The following is a 19,590-nucleotide window of genomic DNA, read 5'->3' as shown; positions in this document are numbered from 1 at the left end:
AGGAATCCCAGCCCCTTTGGAGATGTTGGGATCGGTGAAACTGTACACCAAAAACCGCGGAGGTATCTCGCTGTTATTTATATTTACCACGTATTTTAAAGCTTGGACATACTGCGTATATAGTTGGAAGAGGATTGATAAAGAGTTCTTACTAATTCAGAGGTATGTGGTGTTATTTGTAAATCTTAATGTAACAGTTTGGCTAAAGGAGTTTGTGGATGGCCGCTGCTAGCAGTGAGTGTTTTTCCAAACATCAGTGGCCTGTCTGCATGTGTGAAGCACGTAATATTTTTTTTATATAACTAAACAAAAATCTAATGTAATTGTATCTGTACAACTATTTTAAAAAAGAAGTACTAAAATGATCGCTATCCCCGTGCCTTGGTGTACTTAGTGTTTGTTTTGTCGTGGGACAGGTCTGCTTTATATCATCATGTTGACCAGCTGCTAATGCTAATCTGATTTAAAAACGTCCTGGGTGATGCAGTTTCATTACAATAAATAAATGGTAAACTTTGATGTTATAAATAAGGCAGTACTTTATTATAGAAATTCGTTAAAGTGGCTTTGGGCAGTTTTAATTGTTTTTTCACATTACTTTGGTTACCCATGGTTTATCTTTATGTGTCCACAACACAAATTCCTTCTCTTGGCTTTTAGCACCCATTGAAATGTTGACTTTTTAGTTTATTGTGATTGACTTTATGTGTTTTATTTGTTTATGCTATATGCATTATAGCACTTATTTTGTAATATATGGCTGTGTTTTTATTTTTGTGTACAACAACAGTGGTTATTTAGGATAAAACTGATATGTTATGGTACATACAATTAGAAGAAAAGCAGTTTTTTAATCTGTAAATGTACAGCATACTCACACAATAAACTGGGTGGGGCTTTCTCTTATTATCTAAAATATTGTTAGTTGCTCATCTTGTAAAAACCTTGTTTCAAAAAATAAAGTTGCTGTTCATCATGTAAACTAGACCAGAAAGAGTTCAGCACTTTAGCTATTATTTAGGACCTAAACCTCTAAATGAGAAGTCATGTATGTGTAATGTTTTTAAAATGTATTTGCTTCAGAATGTTAAAATGTTGAAAGGTTAAGTTTGTATAGAGATTAATGGGGGGGATGACCAAATTGAACATTTTACAACGTTTTGAAGTAAAATATTTACTGATAAGTTACGCCACTGCAAGGCTAAATTTCAGCTTCAGATGGAAAGATGTGGAGGAGTTGACTCAAAAAATGTGGGGAGAACTAGTTTAAGGAGTCTCTCGCTTTAAAACTGAAACTGTTTTCAGGAATTGCATCATAAGCCTTAAGATAAATAAGATTCAGAGTGTGCACATATCTGTACTGAAATTAAACAGCATGGAGATCAAAATATCATGTTTTAATCTTCAGAGCTTTTTTCAGCATTTTTTAAACATTAAATGTATAGTTTGGCACATGGTCATTGTCTATTTTATGTATTTAAAATAGTACCACCATGCTAGCAGAGTACTGAATACTCTGCTGACTTACAGGATAGCTCACGGTATTCATTTTTGAGCTTTAAGTTTAAAACAGAGAAATATTTAGGTGGATCCGAAATCTATCTTTTTCCGTTGAGAGTGTAAATTTACAGAGGAGGTGTGTGTGTGAACCTTTAAAACATGGCAACAATAATTAAAGCTGTTTAAAAGTCAAGTAAAATCATCACTATCATCTATCTTTATCAAAGACTCTGCAGATCTCTCTTTTGGAGCAGTCTTGATTACTGGTATATTCAGTTCAAAATATTCTTACTCTGAATCTGCCTAAAACATAAATAAATGCAAATTGTAAAGCTAAAGGGGGAAAAAAAACTATTTATTTTTGTTGTGCATACTGCTCTGATACAAATCAACACACAAAACAACCCTCAGTGTTAGTAACGGAAGCACAATGGATACATGTTATTCACCTACCAGTAATTATACCCAGCAGGACAGTATCTGCCTAGTGTTGTAATTTGTAACCATTCACTTTACTGAGTTAGTGAAAAAAACCTGCCAAATATTTTTCTTGGGAGCACTTTAATTTTAAAGCAGATTTGCTTTTTTTAAAATGAGCTGCCCCATTTCCTGTTGCTTCCTAGATTTGCATTCATAAAGGATTACATGGAATAGGAGTGAAGGAAGGAAACGCTGCTTGGTTCCAGGCCAAAAGCTACTCACTCACTCAGGACTCGATGTCCTTTTTTCCACTGAGGTCAGAGCACCGACATTTCACACGGGTGCTTGTATTTGCCTTCTTTCACTGTTTTTCACTCACCCTTTCTCCTCTGGTCTTCCACTCGTTTCATTCAAAGGTCAGACATAATTAGCAGCAACTTCAGCTCGTGTTTTGAAATATCTCCACGCTTATAGTACACTGAAGCCACTGTGGTCATTGAATGACAGGGTAATGACGGTCCTGCTGAGCGTAGGCTGAAAACTAACACAAAGCTTTTCCTGGGGTTTGGCTATGGGAGGTTTGGATTGTTGAATAAAAGCATGGCTGTAATAACAGGGGACTTTTCAGGTGAGTTACTCTTTATACAGACTGACAAACAGAAAATCTTCTGTCATAATTGGGTTTTTCTGTGCAGACAGAAGTATTAGATTATAGAAAGGTAGTTTGGAGTACTTATTAAAGCCTAAATATTATTATATATTGTAGGATGTAATTTTGACTGTCACTCATGTTGATGTAGTGGATAGATTAAATATTAACCATTTTCTGCTTTAGTCTCTACAAACATTTTTGTAATAAATAATAATTGTGCATGTGCTTGTTACAGTTTGTCAGACTAAATATAAGCACTGTTTTGCTCTAGAAAAGTATACTTTTCATTTGATATTTTAAAGTTTACTCTAAATATTTGTTTGTAACATAAAAGACCAATAGAAGAAGTGATGATAGACATGTATAGACTGTAAATGATGCAGCCAGGTGTTCTGCCAGTAAACATACACACATGCACTCAAAGTAAATGTTTGCTTTTACATATGGCAGTAACTGTGTGTCTGATTTGTGCCATCTATTTAAATACAGAAAAGTGTGTCCTTGCATACCTTGGAAGTTTTTACAATAATAATAATTTATTATTATTGTAAAGACTTCCAAGAGGTGCACCGATTGCAGTTTTCTGGCCGATCACCGATTTCTAAAAAGTCTGACCTGCCGATTCCGATTTTGCCTGATACCGATTTTGATTTATAATCGACACTGTCAGGTGTTATAAGGTCACAATGCACCTTCAATTTTCAGTCTTATTTTATTGAAAAACATACCCTTGAACAATATCCTAGAAACAATATAAACTTGTTTTAACTGGCCATGAGGTAGTGCTCTGAAATATAAATGAAGTTTAGACAATTGATGTTAAAACTAAAAAAATCTGTAAAATTGTTTTCTCATGCAAGTATCGGCCGATTTCTCAAAATTAAGGAAATCGGGGCCGATAAATCAGTGCACCCCTAATAATGATACCATAATAATAATAATAATTATTATTATTTTCTCAGCATTTATTCATTTATTCCTGGTTCATTCACCAGGGGCCAACCAGGTCCCTCAGGTTTAATCTCTGTACTCATCGCAGTACGTGAGTGGTCCCTAGCAGCACAGTCGTTTACATTTCTTTGGCATTGACTCTACATGGGAGTTTATCATGGGGGCCGAGATGGTATAGAGGCAGGGCAGCCGGCTTGGGACCTGAAAGTCCCAGGTTCGATCCCCAGTCACTGCACATCACGTGGCGTCTCTGGGCAGCACGTCTCATCCCCAAAATGTCCCCCGGGCGCTTTCAATAGCTGCCCACTGCACCACCTGGTGGTGGATGGGTTAAATGCAGAGACTAATTTCGCCATTGTATGGAAACATACAGTGCTGACATTGTGATGACATTATTATTATTATTATTATTATTATCTAGTTGCTCTTGAAATCCTTTCTTCATTCATTGTTCCTAAAGCTCCAATTAACTTGAGTTTTTGTGTTCTACATGCATTGGACTTCTATCTCCAGGTCCTTGTACTTTATTTTCTCTGCTTCTTTCTTTAGGATGTTATTGTCATTCGAGATAGACACATCAAGCATAACACATTTTGTTGTTCTTGTCATGGAGCACAACATCTGGCTGGTTTGCAGATGGTACGATCAGTAGGGATGGTCTTGTCCCACATGATGACATAAGCCCCATTGTCAACTACTTTCTCAGTCCTGTGCTCATACCACTTGTCAGTTGTACCTACACCCATTCTCTGGCAGTATTTTATTTATTTATTATTTTATATTTATTTATTTTATTTTAATTATTGTTATTATTTTGTTGTTGTTACTATTAGGGCAATCTGTTGTTCCTAAAATAAAATTAGAATCGGCACATCTATTAGATTTTTATTTTATTTTAAAGTAACCACTTTATCTTTGTGGGTTTGGTAGCTTGTGGTCACATTTGTATCAGCCGCATGGACAACAACCAGAGCGCAGTGGATGGGTATTGATTTGTGTGTTGTTGGTGTGTGTCTATCACTCTCTTGATGAGATTTCCCAGATCTGCAGCTGTTTTTTCCCCCTGCTTCCCATCAAACCACCATGTGTTTTGCTGTTTTATTTAAAATGCGTAATATTCTAAGGGGTTGGAGGATATGCAGGTTATGGGCCAAAAAGCATTTCAGGCTTGTGTGAAAATCTAAAAAAGTGTTCTTGGGGTTGCAGCTCCACTGAATTACAACAGCTCTTTTGTGAAAAGGCCAACAGGAGGTTATTTTGGCTTGTAGCATAGATTTGCCAAAGAACAACTTCCAACAGCTGTATTTATGTTGTGCCTTGCCTCTGGTTTTCAGCTGAAGCTTGTGTTGTTTTTTTAGACAGGAACATACAAAGGTTTTTAATATTTAACCAACTGTGGAAAAGACTCTGGAGCAAAAGAAAACGCATAATTTCTTTGTTCTGCATGTTGAAATGGAGAAATCACATTTGGATTGTTAAGTTAGCTGTACATTTAGGTGCAGTTTAAATATAGGTTGGAATCCCCGCAGCATCCTGTCCTTAAGTTTGTAGATAGCCAGAACAATGCACAAAAGAAAATCAATTACTTTGCCCGGAAACTTCAACCAGCAGCTCCTTAAAACATTTATATTTATAGTTGTGCAAAGTTCAAGTGTGAGAAATTAAAAATTTCCTTCAGCTGCTACAAAATCTTTAATAAAAATGAATATTGCTTTACAGAAACATTCTGCCTTGGCTCCAAAGGAAAAATCCATCCTACATAAAGATGCTTTTGTAGTATACAAACACAAGTTGTACCTGGCAGATGTTCACAAATATTGATTACAATTTTTTACTTATGAATTTGAAATGAAAGGCACAATGATTTGGTCATACACGTTGGTTTTAAAAATAGGTACAATAAATGATCAAAAAGCTGTCAGTTTCTTTCTTTTTTACTTTAACAGCCTGTCTCTGATCCCAGATTTCTTGCTAAGCCTAATCTCTGCAGACACTGATAGGTTAAACCAAATGCCAAAAATGAGATGATTAATAACTTAATTTAATACATGACAAGCCCCATGAGGCTTCAGGGCGAGACTATTTTGTCAGTTACATTTTGTGCTCTTGTTTTCAGTGAGTGTCGTTACTGTAGTGGGCTGGCTAGTTCTTTAGAACAAAGAGTTTAATGCAGCTTGTCACAACTTGTCTGATGGAAAATCAGACAAACTGCAAACAGCTTAGATGAACAGAATCAAAATTAAATACACACAGGTACCTACATGCAGTCCCATAGCACGGTTGTAGTTTTGAATTGTTTGTACGTGTTGTGTTGACATTTTTAAAACGACACAGTGAAGGTGGCTCTATACATTTATTTTCTGCAGATTATATTCATTCTGAAAGTCGGAGAGCCTTTGTTTTTAGTTATGTCTTTTGCTTCACTCTTATTGTAGTACTGTATTGTTGTAGTTTTGTGCTGTTAAATCCTTCTTAGGATTTATACCAGTTCAGTTGGAGCTGCAATATTTTTTATGATCTTTGTCTTTTGGCTACTCCCTCTATAGCTGTCTCCACAGCGAGTCATCCTCCTCACTCCAACTACCTCCATGTCCTCTCTAACTGCACCCATGCATCTGCTTTTTGTCTTTTTCCTGGCAGCTGCATTTCTGACATCCTTCTACCAATGTACCCACTGTCCCTCCTCTGGACATATCCAAACCATCTCAGTCTGGTCTCTCTAACTTTAACTCCCAGCTTTTTAACCTGTGCTGTACCTCTGATGATCTCATGATCTCATCTCATTCCTAATCTTATCCATTTTTGTCACAACCAATGAGAACCTCAAGATCTTCTGTTCTGCCAGTTTTTTCACCTGTCTTTTTGTCAGTGTCATTGTATCCAATCCATAGCTTGCTCACAATGTTGCATGGTTTGAAGACAATTGCATTTGTGATCAATTTTCATAAATTATTATCGTAAATTATTTGCTATTGGGGCAAGCAATGTGTTTTTTTTTCCAACTAACAGAACTGTTTGACTTAAACTAATAAATAATAAACCTTAAAAGAACTTGAACACTTAAATATATATACAATAGAAGAGCATTGTCAATTTAAAAAAGTAAATAGTGGTTTTATTTAGCTGTCTCTAGCTATTGCTGCATGTTCTTTTTCCTGCTCAGTAAATGGCTAAATAGCCACAGGCATGGTCGATTATTATTAAGTGGCAAATGATAGCCAGCTAATTGGTTGGCTGTTTAATTAGCTTAATCTATGTCTGGCATTGTCAAATTAGCTTAGTGATTAAACCATCTCTGTTTATCACATGCACTGAATTGAGGGGAATATGGAGGACAGTTTTATTGTTTTTATGTAAGAATTAGCACATTACCAACAACATGAGTGTAGAACCATGTAATTAATGTTTATGTGACAGTGCAACAAAACCTTTTTCCCCCAACTAAAATTAACAGCAAGCCATTGTAATGAAACTAGGAAAATCAACTGTAAGAATAATGAACACTTTAAGTAAAGATATGTAGATATTCTGAACAGAGAAAACCAGGGGAAGCCAGCCATCTCTATTACAGTGCACTACAGCTTTGACCTTTCTCTGCAGGCGGTTTCACAAACATTCACAGATGAAATCATGTGGCCAAAACTTATCACCAGTAGACAACACAAGTGATAAAAATGCTAAAACACAAGATGGTGAACAGGTGAGTCTGAGCTTTTGTGACTTCCAATGACTTTCCTTGAGCATCACATGTACAGTTCACAAAAGTCACATTCACTGAGAACAGCAGTGAAAAACATTTTCAAACAATGAAGGGAAACTCTGTAGACCTTTGTTTAAGCAATTAGGCACTTCCTTGGTAGACCTTGTCTTTGCCACACCCTGTCTTGTAATTTTTTCTGTTAAGCTTTCACAAGAGAACGTTCTCTAGGTTTGAGACATGTTTTGATCGCCTCAGTGGCTTCTGAATGGACCGAGGCAGTGAGGGGGGTTGAAGACAGCCCACTTCTGGTGTGCCTCTGTGCCGCCGACGTAGTGACAGAGATGGAACCACCTCCATGTGATGTACTGCTGCGGCTCATTGATGTGATGAACTGATGATAATAGGGTGTGACCTCCAGCTCATGGGACAACAACAAATAGATTTATCACCGAGGAATGTAATTCAAAGTTAGTCTAAGTTATAGGTAACCATAAAGAGGATCTTCAAGTGAGCTAATTCATTATGTTTTTTAAATGACATCAGGGAGATGTCCGTCACACATTTAATGCCTTGTGCTCCACTTCAGCCCAGCTGAGTTCTGCACCATACCTCTTTTGGTTCTGCACTGTTTGATTCATTTCTGAAAGCTCATGTCAGTTTGGTACGTGGCCAGCGCCATCAGTGAGTTTTGACCAGCGAGAGGAGAGCTGGACTGGTCTGTGCAGCCATTTGACAAAACTGTTTTATGAAAGAGTCCATTGTTTCTTGTGTTTCACCAAAGTTTCCTGTCTTTCATTCAGCTCCAGCTGAGCAATTTTAACTTGTTACTTATTTTTATACTTGGACTCATGCATGTATTTATTTTTAGAACAGCAAAGCAGGGGACAAAGGTCATTCCAGTATTTTTTTTTTCCTCGTTTTTTTTTTACTTTATCAGAAAACACAGTTGAAGTAATATTTAGGTAATTGTAATGTTTGAGATATTATTTGTCAATGCAAATTTTGTTTTTTATATATATTTTTTGCCATTTTTTTTTTTAATTTTTCATCTACAAAATAAAATGACAAAGCATTTTATTTTGAAGCATAATGATTCCATACATTTTCAGGGGTTTAGCAGCATTTTATAAGATTTAAAATAACATGCTTTGACTTGTGTGTTAGCTAACATTAGTCTGACAGCACCTAGAGTTATGTTTTTTTCCCCTTGTTGACAAAATGGTTCCTGGCAGTCTCACATGTGGGTTTGGTGTTTATTCATGAAAGTAGCATTGCAGAGATTTAAAACCGGTGAGCAGACAGCAGCCTCTCATTATAATTTAACGACGTAAGGAGCAAACCTGTTTAACCACTGTGTGTTGTAATACTTTGAAGGGTTAAATATCATGTTTGTCACACACCCATAGGTATCCAGGAGCCTTTTCAACAAAGCTAAAGTAGTTTTCAAAAGGGTTGAGCCACCAGTTGTTAATTTGTATTTTCCTTCCAATAAATTACCATACTTGCCGCTGTACATATCGCATGAGTCCAAAAATGTTTAATAAAGTAGGAAAAAACACATAAATAAGTCGCTTCGTTGTATAAGTTGCATCTAGAATTGCCAAGTCTTTGTGAGACTTAGTTTGCTGTGGTGACCCCTGAAGAAGGTAGAAGCCAAAAGAAGGGAAAAAAACCCCCACAAAAACAAATTATTTATTTTTTTGCTCAAAATTATAGCAACGGTGTGCCTCAGTTGAACTTTTCCTTAATAAATGCACTATACTGGTCAAATCAGCTGCATTTCAAAAATCGATTTGCGACTGCGGAGCGCTCAGAGGGAGGACTCGCTATTCATTTCTTCGAAATTTAACAAGATAACTACCTAAAAACAATTATTTTTTGCTTGACATTATACTAAAGGTGTGTCTCAGATGAACTTTTCCTTAATAAATTCACTTTAATGGTCAAATCAGGTGCATGTCACCTGGGCGCTATGGCAAAATGCAGCTGATTTGACGTTTGCTCCAGGAGTTCCGGAGCGAGATGAAGGTGGCTTGGTATGGCAAGCCAAGTGTCTCATTAATAGCCACTTTGACCTATTAATGAGACACTTGGCTTGCCATATTACTCAACCGCTCTCTATCAGCTGAAAATGGTATTGTTCAATATTTTCCATTGCAGAATGAATGAAATCGTCAGATCTCAGCCAAAAATTATGTTCTAAATATGGGGAAAAAACATTTGTTAGTTGCTTTGGTGCATAAGTCACAAGACTTGCAAATCTATGCACAAAGGTGTGACTTATATGGTAAAAAAATACGGTAGACCTTTTTTTGCACGTTTTAAAGTGGATGTATGCAATAAGAATCCATGTATCTCCTACAGGTGACAAAACTTATTGTTACAATATATTTTAACATTATTTTCTATTTAAAAAATCTAGTATTTATCACATTTCTGACTTTTCTTTGTTCTGTGGTTTTTCTTACAGAGCTCTTCGGTCTGCGGCTCTCAGGATGTCTTAAGGTGGTGTCACTGTATTTGAAAAGACCTTCAGACTAAGATCAGAAGACACTGTCTCAGCTAGATCACAGTTATGCTTCGCTTAAGCACCATTCTCACGCCAATGCCCAACCCTGACCTTGTCTGGCACCTCTGTGTTCTTCTTGGCGTCTCTGCTCTGAATGCTGAAACTAATGTTGGTAAGAACAAAACTAAAACAGTGGATCAGTCCAGGTTTTAGTTCTCAGCTTGAGAAGACAAAATATTTTTCATTCCGTTAGATTTCATTATTTTTTTCTATCTAATCTCTAACTTCTGATCGTTTGTTTTCCAGTCCTGACAGTACCCCAGCATGTGAGCCTTTTACCCAACTTTAGCACGCAGCAGCTCTCCATATCTTGGTTGGGAGGACCAGCCACAACCTTTGACTTTCTCATTAAAAGAACTGATTTCAATGAAACTGTCTTCTATGTAAGTATGTTTTAAGTATGTTTTCATTTTATTCTTTTTTTTTCTTTTTTCTCCAACATAATTAATTTGCATTTTAGGTTAGTTTTGTGTGAAACAAGGTGTACCTTTACGTTCATGGAACTTTGATGCATATATGCTTTAAACTATTCCAGTGAAAAAAATGTGCATTTTTGAACTTTAGTTTTACCGTTATTGATCGGCACATGCCTCAGTACTAATACAATATGTCTAATGTGTTTAATTTAAGAAGCAAACTAATTTAGGCCTTCTATAACTACAACTTTCACTCCAAAATATCATGATGTTCTGTCTCATTCTGTTTATGCTTTGTGTGTAATATTTGTAGGACACTGTGTCTGCAAAAGTGAATCAGGTGAGTGGTCAGCACCAGTGGACATGGACCTCTGAAGAACCTCTGGAATGTACATCATTGTCAGTCAAAATCTGCTCAAGAGATGGTCAGACAACAAGTGAATGGAGCGAAACTCAGATACTTGAAGGTCAGTTGAACAATTAGTGCGCACCAGTATTTAGAGAAATGCCTTTCAAATAAATGCATCCAACAGTATACCTCCGCTGATACTGTACTGTTTCTGTTATTGTTGTCTCTTTAGGACGAGATATCCCCAGTAATAGAAATTTCCAGATGTATCCCCAGGACAAGGTTGTTCCTGTAGGAGCCAACACGACCTTCTGCTGCATAGTAGAGGAGGGAAAGACCTTTAAAAGCATCCTCTATGGCAGGACCGAAATGAATGTGAAACGTTTGAGTTTGCGAAGTTATGCAGTTACAGCTTTTGATCAGCAACTATCTGGGCCAACTGGAGCAAATGTTATTTGCCAAACGCATATGAATAAAATATATGGAGCTGTTGTGTTCATTGGATGTAAGTTACATGTGTGTCTGATCTAAAAAAAATAGATCAATTTAATTAAAATGATAAAATAGGGAAGCTGCATTATACACTAACCTATTCAAATATTTAATTTCACCTCATACCTTTTGAACGTTGTAGTTTGTCTTTGGAATAAATATCGACAAATTGTTAAAATATTTTGTTAGTGAAAAAAGCATCTAAACGTGTAAATGTGTCTCTTCCCAGATCCACCACTACCTACTGATTTTGTTTGTCATACCCAAGATCTAATCTCAGCTGTGTGCCAGTGGAATAAAGGACGAGACACTCACTTGTATGGCAAAAGACAAACGCACTACTCAGTAACTGGCAGGTACACTGGAAAAGTATTCTCTTAAAAAATATTATTTTTGTTAGAACGTTTGTTTGACGTTAAAGATTGTTGAGTGGCAACATCTGTAAATAGTAACATGTAAATATTCACACCTTGTTTTGCTAAAACTAAAAATAAATCATGATTTTTAGCACATCTTTTGCATATCTTAATAAGCCCATAAAATGAAATTATGGGCAAATTTTGATGGGGAACATCCTACAAATTAAAAACTATAGTCCAATTACATTTTCTTGAATAGTCTGTCAACATTTGAGCAATTTGGAGAGCCCTAAATGATACAGTCGTAACTGTTAGCACAATCAAATTGCTAGAAAACAATGAACGCTGTTAAGAATGATTTTTCTATATCTCAGTGTAAGTGATGTGCCATCAGAGGTGGCTGCACTCTGTCACTCAGCACTGCAGATAATAGCTCTAATTCATTTATTATGGTTTCATCTGATTGTCCCTTAAAAGTGTTTTTGTACAGAAAATAACGGCAAGAGAAATATGAGAATTATAAAGCTTTCAGTGTGAGTAATTACTTACTGTATGTCTGATGGTTATTGGCTGCCTTCCAGACATTTTACAGGAATGATCTGAAAGCTGTCCAGAAACATGTCTGTGCCCTTTAGTTGAGATAACATTTTTGAAGTAATTATGTTTTAATGTATTTTTTTTTTCTGGTTTCCACTTGTTTTTATGTTTGTAGAAATTGTTCTGAGACGAGCACACAGCAGAAGTGTAGCCTTCCTCAGTGGGATGGTAACTGGACTCTGGTAGCTGTTAATTCTCTTGGTCAGTACAGCCTCACTGACTCGGCTGAGCTCAGTCACAGAGGTAGGGGGCTGCACCTTGTTGCCTTCTTTCCAAGCACTGATTCCTGTAAACCCACTTCATGTGAACTGGTTGTAATTTGATAATACTAGTGGAGGGAAAAGATGAGCTTTCAAGAAATGACAAAGTGTTTTTGCTGTGTACTTAGTTTTGTTATTATTGTACTGTTTCGTCTCAGTGTGTCCAGTAGCACCAGTTAATCTGAACTCTGACGTCCGTGCCTGGAATGCTACTGTTCTCTGGGAGTGGAAATACAACAGCTATTCTACCCTCGCTCTTGTCTGCCAGGTAGAGCTAACTACCCAGGGATACAAAACAAAGGTAGGGGTTTGGAACATGTCCATAATGTATATTTTTACTTTCAAGGCTGTTACTAGTTTTACTAAAAAAAGTCTTATGTTTGTGTCCAGCGTGTCTTCTCTGGTTTGGGTCTCCAATCTGTGGTTTTATTGGATCTGCAACCCGATGAAGACTACAGCATTCAGGTTCGCTGTGGATCCCAGAAGAACTTCTGGAAGTGGGGAAACTGGAGCAATACCTTATCATTCAGAACCAAAACCTATGGTAAATTACTATTTTTTAATTATTATTATTATTATTATTTTGGCACAAGTGTTAGTAAATAATGATTATTTACTTAAACCAGTATGTTTTTAACTGGTTAAACACTTGCGTAAGTAATGACTCAATTGAGTCATTACTGTTAAAAGTAAAATTGTACTTAAATGTATTATTGGGCCATGAGCAATAAAACCGTATTTCAGTCCAGTTATATATTTTTTGTACGATTTTAGTTCCAGATGCCCCTGATGTGTGGATGTGGATGAACAGAGACACCACCGGGCTGGTTGTTTGGAAAGTAATGCCCTTTCTCATTTTTGTCTTTGAATTTATTGGATGGAAAAGTTTACAGTTAAGTGTTTAAATTAGGTCTAATTTTACTGTAATTTTTTTCTCTTCTAGCCTCTAACACGACAGCAGAGCCATGGTCAGATCACGGGTTTTGAAGTTACTTTATGGAACAATAAAGAAAATCTACAGCATATACAAATATCACAGGATACCAATTCTATACCAGTCAATCTCACACAAATGGCTTCATTCAGCGAAGATGACGAGATCATAGCAGCAGTCGTAGCAAAGAACGTGGAAGGGGTGTCTCAGCCTGCAAGTGTACCTCTACGCTTGATAGGTATGTGTAAACAGTGTGAGTGGGATGTGTTTTGCATACTGAAGAGGATTTAAAGAAATTGAAAATACAAAATTTAATGTTTTGTAGACTTTGAAACTATAAATGAGTTGGTTTCTCATGCAAGAAACAGTTGTCTTGCTTGAAATTATAACACAGTGAATTGCTCATGAAAAGAAACTATGGACACACATTACCACTACAGTATATTACCATAATTACACATTCTTTTTTTCTTTCCCAGATATGGAACCCCCTATTTTCTCCAGAATAGCCTATACCAACAGTGGCTTCCCTCTGGAGTGGCAGCAGAATGCCAGCACCACTTGTAGTTACCTGATTGAATGGCATGATGCCTCATGCAGGCATGACTGCCAAGTGAATTGGCTCCGAGTGAATGTTGGAAGCACTAATGTATCTATTGAGTCAGGTATGTGGGGCATGCAGGCTTGTAAAAACACTGTTTTATCCAGCAAGTTTCAAAGAAGCTGTTTGTAATTTTTGTAGTTTGTCCTCTTGTCTCCAAAAACAAGCTTTACTGTAACTACTTGTCAAAAGAAAGTTGTGTAGTTTGTCATTATACTATACACTACTTGATATTAATTTCTATTTTGTCATCAGTTGACTTCCAGCCAGGTGTGAGATACAACTTCTCCCTCTACAGTTGCCCTTCAAGTTCCCCACAGCTCATTCAGCGCTGGCAGGGATACATGCAGGAGCTGGGTAATGGTGGAACACAAACTCTTTAGAATATGCAAAAACTTCATGTTTGATTATGCATTGGGATATTTATTGCTATTCTATGTGCTACGCCAACCCATCGTGTTTGTTTTATTTCCTTTATTTCTCGTGACCTTCACAGTCCCGTCCAGTTCGGTCCCTCTGAAAATCAGTCAGCAGGACTTCGATGTAGTTCTTACCTGGGGAGAGATTCCTCTGGCCAACAAAAGAGGCTTCATCCTGGGCTACAATGTTTACATCAGTCATGGTTCCCAGCTCTCACTCATTGGTAAATTGTAGCTTAAACATCAAATCCATTCAAGTGAAGTGCTAGATAAAGGAACTGTATATGAATGAAATTACATTTTATCGTCTTGATAGAAAGAGTTGTTACTCATTTATCATCATTTAATTACTGGTATGCTCTCTTTTTCCTCTCTTTTTGTTTTTCTACCTGTTTTTTTTTTTTTTCCACCAGCAAATCTGTCAGACCTTGGAACAAGGAAATACGTTGTAAAGGGTCTCTCTGTAAGCTCCTATAAATTTACAGTCAAGGCCTACACATCTGCAGGCGAGGATACAGGCACCACTGCTTCCATTATGATGGAGCCAGGCAGTATGTGTTCAAATCATTCAACTACATATACCTTTTAATAACATTTACTTTGTGTTTATGTTTAAAGCTACATGAAATGTCCTTGTAAAAAAAGGTTTGCATCATAATATGGTTTAATATAATTTAATAAAATACAATATTTTATGTTTGAATCATTTTTAAATATTTTGTCTTGACACAAGGTGGGCTAGTCCTGGACATTTTGGGTTCTTTGGGAATGGTAACATTATTACTGTTCATTGTTTCCCTCATTTGCTACAAGAAGAGAAAATGGTAAGACTTATGTTCCTGTCTAGTATCCTTTATGTTTATTTGTGTCCTTAAAATATTTTAAGAATTACATGCAAAGCTACATTTCTCAAGATTGAAAGTCGTACTGGAGAAAAATGTGTACCTGACAATGACTTTATGTAACGCGTAATGTTTGATTTGTTTCAGGGTAAAAAGGGTATTCTATCCAGATATACCTGAGCCTAAGCTGTCCAGTGATTGGTCCAGGACTCGGGTACAGTACCATTCTAAACCCGTCTAGCAAATCTTTTTTGATTATGTCTTATGAAAACGCCATCTAATAGGCAAAATACTTTTTCACTTTTCTTGTTCAGGGACCTTTGGATGTGAAGCCATCTCCTCACAGTATGGTCCACATTGTTGAGAGGCCTGAACAGGATTGTATTAAGGACGCCCTTGTTGTTATTCCTGAAGAGGAAGAAGGTGACAAAGGGCATGGCATTGGAGATGAGCCAGTTGACTCTGATGAGCCACAGTCATTACGCTACTACAACCAAGTGGCGGATGAGCGCCCGATAAGGCCACGCTTTCCAGACTCCTCTGTTTCCTCTGCATCTTCTATGGATTCAGCAAGCACAGATGTGACATATACAGGGATCCAGACATCTTGTTCTTCTTTGGTATTCCAGCAAGATCCACAGACCACACCTGAGAGCCACCAACCCAATACTGATCATTCTGTCAGCTGTGGGAGTGGAGGTGGGAGCTACCGACCCCAGATGCACCCCATAACTTTGAGTGAAAACATTGGCCTAGCTTCCCCAGAGCCTTTGCTAGAGCCTCAGGCTGTGAGTTCTGGGGGCTACAAACCTCAGAACTCGTGGCATTTTGACTCTCCTACTGAAGAGGAAAGGAGTGGCCTTGCCCCCTCTCTTGGGTCACCTGTCTCTGTTGCCTCTACTCAGTTCCTCCTCCCTGATGAAGAGGATCACGATGAGGAGAAACTACAACCATCAACATCAGCAGCAACCTGGTTCAGCAACCTGCTGTCTTCTTCAAAACCATAATATCTATTTTTTTCTTGTTAGCAGACAGGCAGTGGAGGTTAACAAAAATGTCCCTCTTTTCCGTTACTAGTGTCATGTAACAACAAGAATGAATGAATCCTTCTAGATGTAGCACAGCATTGTTACAATTTGCAGTTTAACTGCAGGTTAATGATTCTTTTAAGATGTTTATATTAAAATTATACATATGTTGTTCATTTAATCTATTATAGATCAAAATGTATATAATGTAGATAAACTCACGACAGCAAATTTCTTTAGTTTGTTTTACTTGTTTGTTCGTATTTAATGTACCTTCTGAAGACAAAGTGGTGGACTCGCTTGTGAAAGCCTTTTCCTGTGACATGCTGTAATGGGCATTTCATTTTGGTAAATGTTGTATTTCAGCTATGTAGGTCCAAGTTTTTTCTTGTATTTCAGATGTTTTTAGTATTTTATGAAAAGAAAAAGGATGAGTTGCAAACATAAAGTCAGCATCAAAAATAACGCATTTAAAGCTGCACAAAAGCTGTTAAAAGGGGTTGTTAGCAACATCTGGAGTGTTTGTGAAAGGCTGTCTTTAATGTATTTTCAGAGATATCGTCTGCTCTGTCAGAAACACCATAAATGCATTTTTAAACCAGGTCAACATGTTAAATCCACATCGACCAAGTGATTGGCATGAAGCAGCCTGATTGGCTGTTAGACATCATAAACTCTGGATGAGGTAAATGTGATTTTTATTGTTCTGGAGCCTAAATGCTTATCAAATCCATGTACAAATTAATCTAGTTTATAATTTTCCATGTAACATTCCTAGAATTATGTTAGTAAACACTGAATCACTTCTAGCCTGAAACTGTACACTACATTTAATTGTTTACCATGTGGAATAAATTATAGACTCCATTTATGGACTGCAACTGTGCAAATTATTATTATTTTTTTTGCACAGGTGCATGTTCTATACTATGGAGGTTGTGTGTTCATGCAGTTTAATCAGATGGTATGTCTAAAAGCTTTTAGACAGTATTAGTATTTAGACAGTATTAGTATAGTAATTTCTTTAGGTTCTAGAACCTACGGAAAGTACTCATTACAGTACTGTATATGTGACTTCCACCTTTAGTGTTATGCACTTCTGACAGCTGATAACTCACTACAAGAAACGATGTCAAGTTGCTGTAATTAAGAAAAAGCACTGCTTCCATTCTTATTTCAATGTTTTTATTACTGTCTAAATGTTATGGATTATTTTGAAATGCACTTAAAATCATTTGTTTTACACAAATGCAGAAGTGGTGCTTTCTGTTATGGTCTGGAAATCTGAACTCATACACAATAATATAAGCTAGAACATCTCATAAACTGATGTAATTTAATGAACAGATATGATTATTGTTAGGAATTTCTGTTTAGTTTTATTTACCTGTTGTGTTTATTTTAGGCCAGTGTTTCTTTTTGTACCTTTATGTTTTCCTTGATGTGCTGTTGGTGTTAAAGGAAAAAGAAAGTTCATTGTGTGTACAGTCCGTATATGTCATTTAATGCTTCCGATGATTTTCGACAAATCACTTTTATTACTGCCATACCCCTAAATGTTTGCATTCAGTATGTTTTGCAAGGTTCAAAAGGCTATATATAGAGAGCATAGACTTTACTGGAGTGTTTTGAGACAAGGACACAAGTTTTGCTTGTCTCTTGAATGCAAAATGGCAGCTTTTAATTGTTGGAGAAAAGGGATCAAGGGGAAAGCACGTGTTGGGACATGCGTTTAAAAAGGATCAGTATTTCTTTGGAACTGTCTGGGAAATATATTTTATGACAAAACCCTAAACAGCATTCATATGCAATGGTCGTTTTTTTTTACATGCTTGTCCAGTGTTTTGGATTTTATTGGTTTTCGTTTCAGTACGTGTTTTAGGGGTCAAGCCAGAGATTATTGTTTTGTTTGATAGTGGTAAAATGTTTTCAGTGCCTCCAGTCAGCAAGCTTTAACTAAATATACTGTGACACAAAATATATTAGTTACTACATTGGATATCTTCATAAAATCATCATTTTAGTTGAAAAGAGTGCATATCATTTTGAATATTTAAAATGGCTGCAGATTTTTTTTCTTTAAAGTTTGCAGTCCTAAACAAGAATTAGGTTAAAGAATATGTGAGATTATATTTTACAAACACTATGTAATTTGCACTTTTTTAAATTTTCTCTGTTTTTTCCAACTAACCATACATAAGTATTTTTTTTTTATTTCTTCAAAACAAAACTTGTTTATGTGCTGAATTACAAATAGTTTCTAAATAAAAGAAAACCATACTGATTACTGAATTAAAATATTTAAAGTGACCTTTTATAAATTGCTGTGTTATAGAAATAGGTTGCCAGAATATTCACCATTCATACTTGGCAACTGGCATATTTTTCTTTTAGTCTTTCTTTTTTGAATAGCCATTAGAATTGTCATTTCTATTAAAAAGAGGTGCCTAATGTCTCATTTTTGGCCTAGTAAATTCTTGTGAAATTGATGCATGCTATCTAAACAATAAAAAGAATGGCTTGTAAACTAAAATCTTTTGATCATGATACACCTAAAATAGCTTTAAAACACTAACACTGACTAACGTTGCATGATAACATGAATTAAGCATTTTGCATCTGTTAAAAAAAAGTTTTTTCTGAAAGTGATGTAAAATATGGAAGATTATTTTAATAATTAACTGAACAGACTACAAATTGCCTCTGAGCGACTATATAAATGTTAGCATTGATACCAAAAGTTGCTATGTTACTTGTTTAAAGGCAATAAAGTGATTTGTCTGTATATTTGTCTCTTCAAGAGTTGTTTTATTTCAGTAATTAAAAAAAATGTTCACTTGTTTTCTTTCTGTAATTAAAAATAATTTTCACTCCATCTCACTCAAGCCTCCAAAGCGTGCCCCCTTTAGTGTCCCTGGGTAACCCTGTTTATATGTCGCCATGGTAACGGGACAGTTACATTTTAAATACGATAGCATCCAAGTTTGTAGAAGCTATTGGTGAGCTAAAAATGACTGCACGTTTAGGAAAATTAAGTTTAAAGTGAAATTTATTACATATACACGATGTCGGATATATTGTGCAAGTGGCTCAACCAGGATCTAAAGCTGTCCAAAACTTTAGGTATGTTTGAGTTGACCTCATCGCTCTTTGTCGTAATTAAGCTAATGCTAACAGGGTCTTGAGCTCGTGGGTAAAATGTGTTTAATCTGTATTACGTGACGTGACAGACGTCAGGAACAACGGGCGATCGCCACATTTTACTCGGATAGAATAAATATATTTTAATTAGAAGGATTAATGGATGCTTTATTGATCCTACAGGTTTTACATGTTATACTGAGCACAAAATTAAAAATAGTTTTGAAAATTTAAACGAATCTCATCTGGATATAGTTTTTACACATATTGTTGACCTTGAGTATATATATATATATATGTATGTATATATATATGTATGTATATATATATATATATATGTATATATATATATGTATGTAT

The 19,590-nt window shown here is 36.2% G+C and overlaps 2 protein-coding genes across 2 annotated transcripts in view; both read left to right on the top strand.

Annotated features, from left to right (window-relative positions):
• lifra (LIF receptor subunit alpha a) lies at nucleotides 1-16,683 on the top strand. Its single transcript, XM_037680307.1, has 18 exons — nucleotides 1-162; nucleotides 9,694-9,904; nucleotides 10,039-10,175; nucleotides 10,522-10,675; nucleotides 10,790-11,062; nucleotides 11,279-11,405; nucleotides 12,121-12,248; nucleotides 12,424-12,566; nucleotides 12,656-12,809; nucleotides 13,040-13,104; nucleotides 13,209-13,437; nucleotides 13,679-13,864; nucleotides 14,056-14,157; nucleotides 14,297-14,443; nucleotides 14,633-14,770; nucleotides 14,953-15,043; nucleotides 15,209-15,275; nucleotides 15,376-16,683. Exons 2-18 carry the CDS (start codon nucleotides 9,799-9,801, stop codon nucleotides 16,066-16,068), a joined length of 2,940 nt encoding a protein of 979 aa, XP_037536235.1. The 5' UTR covers nucleotides 1-162; nucleotides 9,694-9,798; the 3' UTR covers nucleotides 16,069-16,683.
• Nucleotides 16,684-19,154: 2,471 nt separating this feature from the next.
• Nucleotides 19,155-19,590, top strand: part of spef2 (sperm flagellar 2) — a 14,249-nt gene continuing 13,813 nt past the window's right edge. The window contains exon 1 of the mRNA XM_037680044.1: nucleotides 19,155-19,212. Coding sequence (XP_037535972.1) covers nucleotides 19,155-19,212 — 58 coding nt within the window. The remainder of the gene's footprint in view (nucleotides 19,213-19,590) is intronic.

Source organism: Nematolebias whitei, chromosome 8 (assembly GCF_014905685.2).
Source record: "Nematolebias whitei isolate Nwh7 chromosome 8, NemWhi1, whole genome shotgun sequence".
NCBI classification, from domain to species: Eukaryota; Metazoa; Chordata; class Actinopteri; order Cyprinodontiformes; family Rivulidae; genus Nematolebias; species Nematolebias whitei.
This window is presented reverse-complemented; position numbering and strand designations above follow the sequence as displayed.

Coding starts and splice junctions, on each gene's coding strand:
- lifra (XM_037680307.1), top strand. CDS start 9,799: ATGCTTCGCTTAAGCACCATTCTCACGCCAATGCCCAACCCTGACCTT. Junction 11,406..12,120: donor CACTACTCAGTAACTGGCAG/GTACACTGGAAA, acceptor TTATGTTTGTAG/AAATTGTTCTGAGACGAGCA. Junction 12,567..12,655: donor CCCAGGGATACAAAACAAAG/GTAGGGGTTTGG, acceptor GTTTGTGTCCAG/CGTGTCTTCTCTGGTTTGGG.